This window comes from Xiphophorus maculatus, chromosome 19, assembly GCF_002775205.1.
Source record: "Xiphophorus maculatus strain JP 163 A chromosome 19, X_maculatus-5.0-male, whole genome shotgun sequence".
Classification (NCBI taxonomy): domain Eukaryota; kingdom Metazoa; phylum Chordata; class Actinopteri; order Cyprinodontiformes; family Poeciliidae; genus Xiphophorus; species Xiphophorus maculatus.
Window position 1 is genome coordinate 11,636,278 of NC_036461.1, and position 12,062 is coordinate 11,648,339.

General features: G+C 37.4%; 1 protein-coding gene across 6 annotated transcripts in view; it reads right to left on the reverse strand.

Annotated features, from left to right (window-relative positions):
* col12a1 (collagen type XII alpha 1 chain) overlaps positions 1 to 12,062 on the reverse strand; it is a 68,200-nt gene that overhangs the window by 12,530 nt on the left and 43,608 nt on the right. For all 6 annotated transcript variants that reach the window (XM_023352232.1, XM_023352229.1, XM_023352230.1 and 3 more), the window contains 16 exons: positions 10,911 to 11,040; positions 10,445 to 10,587; positions 10,179 to 10,308; positions 9,544 to 9,663; positions 9,264 to 9,410; positions 9,034 to 9,150; positions 8,794 to 8,946; positions 8,578 to 8,652; positions 8,354 to 8,493; positions 6,569 to 6,692; positions 6,347 to 6,490; positions 5,969 to 6,133; positions 5,154 to 5,192; positions 4,895 to 5,033; positions 4,175 to 4,317; positions 2,691 to 2,800 (listed from right to left, as the gene is read on the reverse strand). In XM_023352232.1, coding sequence (XP_023208000.1) covers positions 2,691 to 2,800; positions 4,175 to 4,317; positions 4,895 to 5,033; positions 5,154 to 5,192; positions 5,969 to 6,133; positions 6,347 to 6,490; positions 6,569 to 6,692; positions 8,354 to 8,493; positions 8,578 to 8,652; positions 8,794 to 8,946; positions 9,034 to 9,150; positions 9,264 to 9,410; positions 9,544 to 9,663; positions 10,179 to 10,308; positions 10,445 to 10,587; positions 10,911 to 11,040 — 2,019 coding nt within the window. The remainder of the gene's footprint in view (positions 1 to 2,690; positions 2,801 to 4,174; positions 4,318 to 4,894; positions 5,034 to 5,153; positions 5,193 to 5,968; positions 6,134 to 6,346; positions 6,491 to 6,568; positions 6,693 to 8,353; positions 8,494 to 8,577; positions 8,653 to 8,793; positions 8,947 to 9,033; positions 9,151 to 9,263; positions 9,411 to 9,543; positions 9,664 to 10,178; positions 10,309 to 10,444; positions 10,588 to 10,910; positions 11,041 to 12,062) is intronic.

Consider the following 12,062-nt stretch of genomic DNA (forward strand, 5'->3'; position numbering starts at 1 on the left):
AACAAACTATTTGGTGTACCACAGAGGGGAAAGAGGTGCCATTTATTCCAGGGTCCTGGCATAAATGTAAACCGTGATGCCCTTCAGGGTTACCCAAACAATTTAATGCACTCTTTTTATGCATATATGCTTGCATATATAATGCTAGTATATATAGCACCTCCTTGACCAATAAGTAAACATATGAAAATACTGAAATCAATAAAAAGTAAATCTAGAGAAATCCTGGGAGCATTCAAAGCTCCCTTAACTGAGTTGTGAGATGGTTCCAATGCAAAAAGTGTTGACAAATTGGTCATCTTAATGAATTGCTAACAATTTGTTTTGTTGCTTCAGCTCTCTACATGTTGACTCCAGCTCTGCTTTAACTGATTAAACATCTTTGCATGATTCTCAGCAGATAGGGTTTTATTTTTCCTGGCTCCCTCTTTCCTGTTCTGTCATCTTCCATAATCCAAAATCTTGAAAGACAGTGTTTTAATTTCATTTATACACTAACAATTTTATTTCTCTATGAAATTATATAAAAAACACAAGTTTGTATTTTCTGGGGTGAAACACAATAAACAATGAGAGTTGATTCTCATTTACATTGGTGTTAAAACTATGCTTCGACTAATCCTGAAACCCAAAGTCCGCATATTTATCTTATCTTTTTAAAGGGAGTTTCGGATTTCTGTTTGTGCATGCAAAGGATAAGGAAAATAAGTACATCTTGAATTTCCTCTATACTTGGCTTGAATTTTTTGTAACGTGAGGATCACATCAGCAAAGTGTGGGAGAGCAAAAGGGGTCATTTTTAGGACCATTGCTATGTAGCAACTTCAAGAACAATCTCCGATCTATATGTACCATTGATGTTATGATGAATAAAGATTGAATAAAAAAAAACACTACTCAGGGAATTTGATGTGCAAAACCAAGTGCTTTTAGTCAAAACCAACAAAACTCTGAAAAGGCTGATCATTGTCAGTGAGATTTCAGCTTGGATGCCAAAAACACAAACTCTTTGAGGTCAACCCAAAAGAGCCAAAAAAGTTTCAGAAAACCACTGACAACATGTAAACTCAAACCACCACCGCAGGCAGCGCCAGCACTTACTTTGCAGACCAACAAATAAGCAGCTAGGTAGACCACTATAGACTCGCCATCTCATGGAATGGCAACACTTCACCACCAAATAGCCACCCAGTGCACATTCAGACAACTGTCTTCACTACGGCCACAAGCGAAAACCGAAGCACACACGTACATTCAAAGATTAGTCTGCTTTCCAACCAGACAAATGAAGAAACGTTTAATTTTCATCAAATACTGAGCCAACGTTTTCCAAAGACCCATTCATTCATGAAGTTACCTCACAATTAGTTGTGTAGTTGTTGAATGGTTGAACTGCAAAACTATTTAGTGTCCTCTGATGTTTGGGCCAGCGCATTTCTTGAGTGAACTTTGATCTCGGATAAGACTCTTGCTCATTAAAAAGGGGTCACTAATTATGATAACCTTGCTGTTGGAGAAAAAAGGATTCTATATCACAGATAAAAAGGGGCTCATAGTCTGTGTGAGGAAACTTTAAATGCAGTTTGACTTAACTTGGATGGTTGTAGTTAAATTCATCAAAGTCAGCAGGACGACATACTGCATTCTATTGTTCTGCTTTCCACATCCCACAGTGCTAATACATGACAAGAACTGTTTTGTATTTTCCTGGAGATTCTTGATGTCTTTGTTTGCATCTTGTGAGAAACCGTATTGCAATAATTTTAAGAAGAGTCAAGCATAAGGATTTAATATGTGGATTTATATGCTGGAAAGAAACAAATACCACTACTGTGAGGTTCAATATTTTGAGTTGGAGCCAAGCTTTTGACAGATAGCTAGAAGAGTGTAGATCTTATTTACAAAAACCTATGTAGCTCTTCAGCATAGTACTTCATGATCTACTATGCTGAAAGAAACTGTTAAATCAAAGTATCATGGTCTCAAAATCCCCTAAATCTGTTGCCATGCATCTAAAAACCCTCAACAACATACATCAGATGCTATGAGACTTAGTCAGATTTAACTACCCCAAGAACATAATTTTCACCTTTGAAGCTGTCTCTATCTAATCTTTTGCTCATTTTAATTTCACTGTACTGAACTGAATGTTTGTAGTAGAATATCATTTACTCTTTGGATCTGCGACTGGTTGGAAAATCAAGTCCTGAACCAGACATTTTGCACATTACACCCGACCACAAAAGCATCAGACTTTCTCTCCCACCAGCAGCATTTAAACTTATTTATGGCCTCTGAAGCTCATTTATCAAATTAAGTGCCTGGTTTAAATAAAACAAAGCTCAAATATCAACTCATGAAAAAGGGGTGCTTCAAAAATCTCAACAGTAAGACAACACTGAGATTGAAAGTAGAGATCTTTTGATGGGTAATTTGAAACTGCTCCACAGCAACAAAGCTCACAATAAGGAAAATCTCAGGCAGATGAAATAAGGCGGAAGAGCAACACAGTCACACATAAAAGCATGTCAAAAGAACTACATGTGAAAGGGGAGAAATTGAATCTAAATACTTTAAGATGCCCCAAATTACTGGAAAAACTGTGATTTTTTTTGCTTTTGTTTTTTACAATTATCACTATGAAGTACAAGAAGATACTTATGTTTTTAAGAACCATGTGGTATGCTTACCTTATGGAAACTGCCATGGAAAATTCGCTTCACTTGCGCTTCATTAAAGACAGCTCTCTGAATCTCTCCTCGGGTGTCCTTGTTGTAGAATGTAAGAGTTTGGGTGGAAGCTGAAAAGACAAGAGTCTTTGATAAATTCCTGACAGTATGCTCTGATGCACGCAATGGTCAGGATTATAGAGAACATATGCTCATGGCTTGCAGGTGATTGTGATATTCACATGAAGTTTTTGCATTCCTTCAGAGGGCAGAAGAACAAACTTACAGCAGATGTTCATTTTAAAAACGAAAGCTTTTTGTTACAGAATAACAGTGAAGAAGGCTATTCCTAATTTATCCTGAGGGCAATGAACTGAATTTTCCATTAATGCCATTATCTCACCCGGTTTTGTAAATAAAAGAAAAAGCAAGAAGATGAAGATTGTCTCCAGAGATCTGTACAGTGCCTTGGATTCCTAACCCTTGATCTTTTCCACATTGTGTCATGTTATAACCACAATGTGCTTTAGTGGGATTTTCTGTGATAAACCAACACAAAGCATCACTAAACAGAGAAGATTGGAAGGGAGAACGCGTTGTTATTTCCCTTAATAAATCAGAAAAAAAAATCTAACCTGCATATGTATTTGGTCCCTTTTACTCGAACAGCTCTAATACAGTAAAATTATCTTTAGAACTCTTATTGCAAAAAGTAATTGAGTAATTTAATCACAGAATAAATGCAGCTGTTCTGTGTATGCCTCAGAGATTTGTTAGAGACCAGCATTGAATAAAAACCTTCAAGGATAAAGTTGTGGGGAAGTTTAAAGCAGGACAAAGTTATAACACCAAATCATAAGATTTGAATATCTTACTCAGCACTGTTCAAACCATCCTCTGAAAATGGGAAGAGCTCAGTACAACTGCAAACATGCCAAGACACAGCCATCTATTTAAACTGACATGCTGGACAGGGAGAGCATCAATTAGAGAAACAGCCAGAGGTCAGTCTGGATGTGATATGAAACAGCTAGCATTTGAAGGCAATCTTGAAAGTAAGATAAATATAATAAGTCTAATTTCAAGTAGGGACAGAACACCATCCCCAGGCTGAAACAAGGTGGTGGTAGCATCATGTCATGGGAATGCCTTTTTTTAAGGAGAGGGGAAAGTTGGTCAGAATTTATTGGAAGATGGATGGAGCTAAATATTAGACAATCCTGAGGACTGCACAAGACCTGACACAGGACTTGACAAGGGTTGCTCTACCAGGAGAACAACTCTTACCATGCAACTGGTGTGTTTAGATCAAATCATACTCGCATATTAAAATAGTCAAATCAAAGTGCTGACCGCAATCAAATTGAGAATGTGTAGCAAGACTTAAAAATTATTGCAAATCCCAATAAGATACATTGAAGTTTGTTTTTAATACATTTGCACGGCACTGCAAGTACTGAGTCAGCCACACAACTTTCCCTTCTGACTGGCTGATGGAAACTTACGATTCATTGTGACTCCGACCTCAGGGTTGTTGTTTTTGTCAGCAATCTGCCATACATCAAAAGGTTCAGAGGGCGTATCAGGCAAGAGGCGGAGGAGCATGATGATGGTGTAAGATGGGGGAAGACCATCTGGGTGGAGCTCCCTATTAAGAGATAAAAACATTTAATGTCATGGCACTCATCTTGTGTTTACATTGCTAAGCTAACATTAAATGATCTGCAAACATATATAATTCTCTTTGTTAAACATGCTGAAAAATCTTTAAATGATCATTTCCACCTAGACTTTGCCTAACTTGCATGAAAAACCACTTTTTCCATGTTCTCTGGTCCCATGTAGTTCAAGGTTTTTCCCTTGATTGCATAGATAGTACTTTACTTCTGTAAATACCTAATGCCGTTTCAACAGTGACCCTTTAAGGTTATTTTCTCCTCCAGGGTAAGGGTAAGGGAACTGGGCATGTAGTAACTAAAATCTTTTGTTCAAGATCATACAAAAAACAGGAGAGTGGGCTTAGTGCTGGAACTACTCTGGAAATCCCTCTAACTACAGATATGAATTAGCCCACAGTCACTTATAACGGCATCATAATGAAGCTGAGGAGCATCATAGAATACATAACAGAGAAAAGACAAGGTCAGCTACTTTGGGAAAAACCACAATCCAAGAGTTACACACCCTTTATTTTCACACGAATAGTATTTTGCTCAGACTCTTACTTGGTGGGTTGGGTTAGGTAGGAGTCTTTGTGGAGCCTGTAGGCAATGTAGCTGTTAAAAGAACCAGTCTCCATGGACACACCATTCATGCTGGCGAATGTCCGGTCTGTTATGTTGAAAGCTTCAAGCATTCTGAAGCCTGAAAAGAAAGAATAAACAGAGCAACAATAAGAAGATGAAAAATACAAAGAAAATGTCTTAGTAAAGTCTATAAGCGCTCTAGAGATTAATGTGCAAGGTGTGGTATTTAAATGCTTACCAGGTGTGGTGTATCCATTGATGTAGATTAGAGGGCAAGCTGCAAGATCACAAGAGTTTATAAGACATTGGAAAAATAGATTAGGTATAAACACGTTTTTGCTTACAGATGTCGGCACATTTATTGGCATCACCGATAAAGATGTGTAAAAGTCTTACAGTACTGCAGAAGTACATTGCCACTGTAAATTTTAGAAAAAGCAAAACTTGGAGAACATTTTATCGGAGAGAAAAACATGCCATTTTAAGAAAAAAATTCTGAGGCAATAAAAAAATTTTGTCAACACCGTGTAGAATATTTTTTTCAGTAGGACAACAGTTAGCCATTTATAAATTTTTCCAAGTTGACGCTTGTACAAACAGAGCTGATTCTTTGTTCTTTTCTTCTTGCACAATCTGTGTGGGCTGTCCTGGGTCCTCTCTTACGATCTTTTCTCATCAGCTCACCCTTAAAGTTTTCTTTATACGTTAGGTCTTGAAAAAAAATCGGTTTGTGTTTAATGAATCATTTTGGTGTCTGTTTGGCTATGTGTGTTTCAATCCTTACCACCCATTTTAACTGTTCTGCAAGATTCCACCATATAGTGTAATATACCACTGCAATAACATATTAAAATTGTTATGCATTTTATTTATTTTAAAGTACTCTTAACACATTTATCATGGGTGCCACTATTTTCATTCACTGCTATACGTTTTTCCTTATTTTGTCCATTTGTGAAGAAGCGTCCCAATGCACATCACTGAATTACCTTCCACTGTATATGTACTGATAAATCAGTTGGAATATATCAGATTTGTTAGTATTTGTCTTACTTGATGTGGCGGTTTCACAGATGAAGGTGATCAGGTTATCCTGGATTTTATCAAAAGCATCGTAGTCGTCGACGACAAACACGTGCCTCTCAGTGGGCTTGCTGCCAATAACCGTCAGTTCTCTCATGTCAACATCAGCTACGCCAACCACAAACACACTATAGCCTATGTAACACATACACAAAAACAAACAAAAGCTATTGTTAAGTACATCAAAAACCCACAGGTGAGTTGACTATGCCTCACATTACTCTGAGTTTCTTAAATATTCAACCACAGGCCTTTAGCCCTGTTATAGAAAAGAAAAGGCTTCACAATTGTACTCAAAAACATTTCTTAGGCACAGTGCAAAAGCAAGCAGATATTATGACTTCATACCAGAGTGCTGCAGTTTCTCTGCACTCTTCTTAACTTCATCCTGGGAGCGTCCATCTGTGACAACTACCAGCACTTTCGGGACGTTTCTTCTCATGCCACTGTCTGACGTAAAAACCTTCTCGTAGACATGCTTCAGAGAGACACCTTAAGAAAAACAACCAATATATGCATAACAATCCCAAACAATTACTTTGTTAAACTGTCTTTTTTAAAGAGAAGTACCAGTCTTGGTGTTGCCTCCTCTGTAGCGAACTGACTGCAAAGCTGATAAAACAATTCCCTTGTCGTGGTAGGTGTTAAGTTTGAATTCAGTCTTAGCATCATCGCTGTACTGCACAAATGAAACCTGTACAAAAAATAAATGAAAATAGATGGGTTAAGGCTGATGATAGAATACAGAAACATAATAACAGTAAGTAAAAATAAATTATTCAGTTATGTAGTGTACACATAAGTGTATGTTTTATGTGAAAAGTTTGACATAAAACATTTCACATGTGTGAAAGGTTTGGCCTTTCACATCCAACTATGTCTTAATAGTTTTGTCTGCCTTAAGGTCTGTCAGTATTTGTCAAATATTCTCCTATTTGAGAGATTCAAGAAGCTTTAAATGTCCATTAATGAAAAATAAATTGGCATGTACTTGTCTATTTTTAATATCATGTTTAAAACCTTAAAGGTGAAACCGACCTGGGCCATGAGATAGTATCTACAACAACAATTTGATGATAAATCTAAGGTCTATAGTTCAAAAAAAGATAATCTAATTTTATTTGGCTATATAAAATGGTAATGTTTTTCACATCATAAATTTTGCTACTTTGAATTTCGGTTGTCTTTCATCCACACCTCAGTCATGTAAACATTACCACATTATCTTTATATAACAGCATTTTCCGTTGTATCTAATTCTTTTTCCAAGCCAAAGGGAAAAACCACTAAGACATCCAAACTACACCAAATCCAACTCAATGCAGTCTGAGTGACCTTTCATCCAGAATAAGAGCTACTTGTACGGAGAGTTCCCTGTTTTCCTGGCTGTGGAAACAGGACTTAAGTAACCTCAAATGAGCCAAGTTGGATCTCTGAGTGAGCCATTAGCCTAATTCCAGGCCACAGTTGTTAGAAAAATTATGTTTTGTTATCATTCTTACATAAGTAGTTACCAGTTTGCTCTTCATTTATAGGTTAATTATATGTGTGAGACAGAGCTAACCTTTCTTTAACCCTTAAAACATGTTCTTTGAGGATGGTCTTCTGAGAGTTTCCTTTGTCGTAAACCTGCGTTTGTTTATACTCTGTGCCCCCCTATGTAGCAATTCCTTAGTCGTAAAACCTACCTTTGTTATGTGTTAGTTCATGAGTGACTGCTGATCTTATCAGCACCAGTCCCCTTTCTTTTGTTTTGTGTTAATAAAAGGCAAGTTCCACTGCAGAGTTTCAGAACACATGGTGAGCTGTTCAGAGGAGCAGTTCGCTGTGTCTTCTCTTTTTGCAAAAGCTTGGTTGAAAACGCAAACGTTGTCTGTGGTTCTTTCTTTGTATTTTAGGTACACAAAAATACCTATCAACAGTTGTCACTTTTTACTTGCTCTTCAGTCCCGGTGTTCAACATTAATGTAGAAAAACAAGGTCTGAGACTTTGAATTTCATCTGCTTTTTTTCTTTAGAAGTTAGGCAGCTAAACTTCCTGAGTTAACTTTTGCTAAATGTTCAAGGACATTTTAGCTCACAGCTAGTATTGTAAAAAGTAGAATTGGCTTTTGCCTCCTTTCTCTATAGATTTGTCTGTTAGACTGTTTCTTTTTCGTTAATTAAATATTTGTAAATATATTAATGCTAATATTAATTCCTGATCAGATTAATAGTGGTCCAAGCCAAAGGGAGTGGTGCCCCGTATGAGGGATGAACTCATGACCTTCATGTCAGCAGACTGGTTAGTTTATGAACATTACTACAGTTTATTATAAATTATTCCACATAAATTTAACTTCAAACACAACTGACCTGCATGCCTTTGGGGTTGATAACATCGAAAGCTGCAGTCATTTTTGTGGTAAACTGGATGACTTTGTTAAAGCTCTCATCTCCGATACTCCAGGAGCCGTCAATCAAATAGACCAGGTCTGCTTTGGCACCTTTGCACACTGTGATCCAAATTACATAGTGTTGATAAAATCTAACCAACAACAAAACGTTAAATATTAAATATATTTCAAAACTTTTTTCACCATCTAAAGCAGGCGGCACTGAAGCTGGGGGAGGAGGAGTGGGAGGCTCAGTTGGCACCTCGGTGGGTTTGACCACTGCAATGACAAATCGCATATAAAGAGCCAAAAAGTTTATTTTAGGGTAAATAATTGGCTTCTCCCATCCGAATTTTGTGGTTTTAACCAGCAGCATTTCCACATGTTAATACAGAACATGGGGAGCAGACACTTTCTTACATGTTCTTTCCTTGACACTGACTCCAGGTCCCTCTAGGTTGGGTGTTTGGGTGTACACAGTGGCATTGTAAAGGGTGTCAGGGCTTAAACCATCGAAACAATAACTGCTGTCTGAGCCTCGCACCGTGACTTCCTGAGCTCCTCTCTTAGATGCTACAAAAGAGGAAGAAAACAGAATAATATAGTCAGTGTTGATTAAAAAAAATAATGAAATAAAAATTTAAGCAACAAAAATCTTACTGTCAAATGGATTGACTTTCAGTCTGTAGGATGTGGCTGCTCTGTGAGGGGCCCAACGGATGCAGAAAGATTCAAATCCAACATTGTAAGTGGATAAGCCAGTCACATTCAGGTACACTAAAAGGAATAGAGCAAGTATTAATACATATGTTTTCTTTGTCCAATAATTATCCAGTATAAAGTGTTACAGTTTTAAATCCAGTTATTCATAACTGGATTTTTCAACCTACATGTTGTTCCTTCACCAATCAGAGGTCCACTGAAGCCTGTGTTGTACTGGGCCAGCACCTTCAAGTCATATGTCGTTCCAGGTTTTAGGTTTTGCAGTTGGTGTGATGTCACATCTCCAACAAATGCTTCCAAGAGGTCATTAGTACCTAAAAAAAATCACCTTACCAATTAAGCCTCAAGGCAATACTGTGCTTCAAAAAGTTAAACATATGTATCCATAAAGTGCATATTTTCTCCAGAATATAACGCCACAATTGCTATAGGGAAGCTCATTTGTACCCTCAGGCTGGTAGATGATCTTGTACCCATTAACCCTGGATGGAGCCGGGTCCCATGACACCCTGAAGCGAGTGTACCACTCATCAGAAACACGGAGATTTCTGGGGCCCAGCATTCCCACTGCAGGAAACAAGACGGGGCAACACAGTTCACTAAGAGGCAAAAGCTTCAAATTCCAAAGTATATAGGCATATGATATATCAGCAATGTAATTACTGTGCTATAGTTTGAAGGTCATTTATGATGTTTGAGTTATGAGGGAAATATTACAACATGTTATGGTAAGTTCTGCTCCATTAAATAAATAAATCATCAATAATTATATTAATGTGGCCTCATGCAGGGAATTATATTATAAGCAATAATATCTTGGTTGTTTAAGAAGAGAAATTAGCCAATAGAATGACCAGAACTAGAAGTATTAAATTGCTGTAAGTGGAGCAACACCTAGCGGTCTCCCACAAGACCTTTAGGTATTTTTGGCACTTATGAAAAGTTGCTCAATCAAGTTTTGATAATATATACTGCATCCTAACACACAAATTGTTTCTATTTCAATAGTGATTTGATGTGTACAGTGGTCAATAATACTTTTAACTCTTATAAAGCAAATGGGAACCCAAAGGAGTCTGTACCTGTGCGTCCATTTCCTTCCAACTCTCCTCCTGGTCCATCAGCATAGATGGCAGTCACTTTAATATTGTATGGTGTGTCTGGATCCAAGTTCTGGAGGATCACATTGTTTCTGTTGCCTTGAACTGAAGTCTGCAGCACAAAAGACAATATTATATTATAAAAAGCGTATTATTATTCAAAGCTACAATACATACAGCTATGTATTTAGTTATATATTTCACTTCAAGAGAATAAAGTGGAAAATACATAGAGGTAAGATTCTCACATATTCCTCAATAGGGTCTCCTGTAGTCGGGGCGTAGGTGATGCGATATTGCATGACAGGACCCTCTGCATGTTCCCAGTTAACAGATAGAGAGGTGGTAGTGGGGTCATATACACGCATGTTTCTTGGGCCACCTCGGGGTACTGTGGATATAAAGCAGGATGGGAAAAAGGTGCAGGGGTCAGGAGTTGTGAACATTTCCAACACTACACCATTCTTTAAAGGGATCAGACTTTCTTGGAATTATTTAAAGTGTTTTTTATTAAGACTTTATAAGGTTTTCTTAATATCTTAAATCAAATGCCCAAATGACTGAAAGACATTCATAAAACCAAGTCCAGTTCAAATGATCACAGGAAGCCAGAGGTCCTTTGCAGCAAAATAGAAAGAAGGCTGAGAGAATCGCTCCTTAAACTTGTTGCATCATGCAAATATTGTCATTTAACAGCTGATCTCAGGGACTTACGTGTCTTTCCAGCATCACTAACAGCAGGACCTTCTCCATCGCTGTACAAGGCAACAACGCCAACATTATAGTCAGTATCTGGGAGCAGCTGTGTCAGCAGAGCTGTGGTGGTGGTGCCTGGCACCAAAATCTGATCAGAAAAAACAAACAAACTTTCATTTCTTTTGTTTTGTTTATTTATTATTTAGAATTTTGGATGCAAATTCAAAATGTATGTGTTTGTCTCATTTCCAAACTGAACAGAAGGTCAATAGCAGACATATTAATGCTTAATAATTACAGTCAAAGCTAAGAGGGTCACATTATCAAAGTTTAGTGCTGTTTGTGAGATATGAATTATATAGGGGAAAAATCATCTGCCAATATAAGAATGAAAGAGAGAAACCACCTGTTAGGGTGTCTGTAAGAAAACAAAACAAAAAAATGGGGTGGGGACTTTTTGAGAATTTTCCCTTCAGGTAAATGTGATGAACATTTATCCAAGTCAGTATGTGTGTACTTTCACACAGATGTGGTGCAGCTCTTCTACCTTTCTCTTCTTTCTTAAAATTGCTTGATCTTTTGTGTGCTTAGTAGGAAAGTTCAATAAAGTCCAAAAGTGGTGGTCTAATGGTCTAATTGTGCATTTATTTAACCCAGTCTGACAGTTTTTACTGACTTCAAAAAATATTACTCTCTTGAATCTCTGTTTCCGTCAAATACCCAGACAGAGTAAGGTCAGAGATCCTCGAGGGGTTTGGCCTGATGATAGTCTCTCTTAGAGAAAGGACTGACATGTTATTAAAGGGTTAAAATGTATATACATAGTAAGCAACAATGGGGATTCTAGGTGTTGAAGAAAACAAAGTGACTGGTGGACCAGCAGTTCCACTATCTCTGTAGTGTTAATTGGCTTCATTTATCTTTAATTCTGATTGTATCACTTCTAGTCTTCTGACATCTAATCTGGTGAGGAGCCTGGAAGGATAAGTGTACAAGGATATGCACTGGCTTACACCAGTAAAGCAGATAATAAAAGCTATAAATCTCCAGGTGGTGTTTTACTTGCAGTTTGGGTAATTAAAGGCCACATTGCCACCAACATATCCTGAAACATAAGCACAGACTAAACAGTGTTGTAAGGATATGTAGCAAAATGATGGGGATATGTCT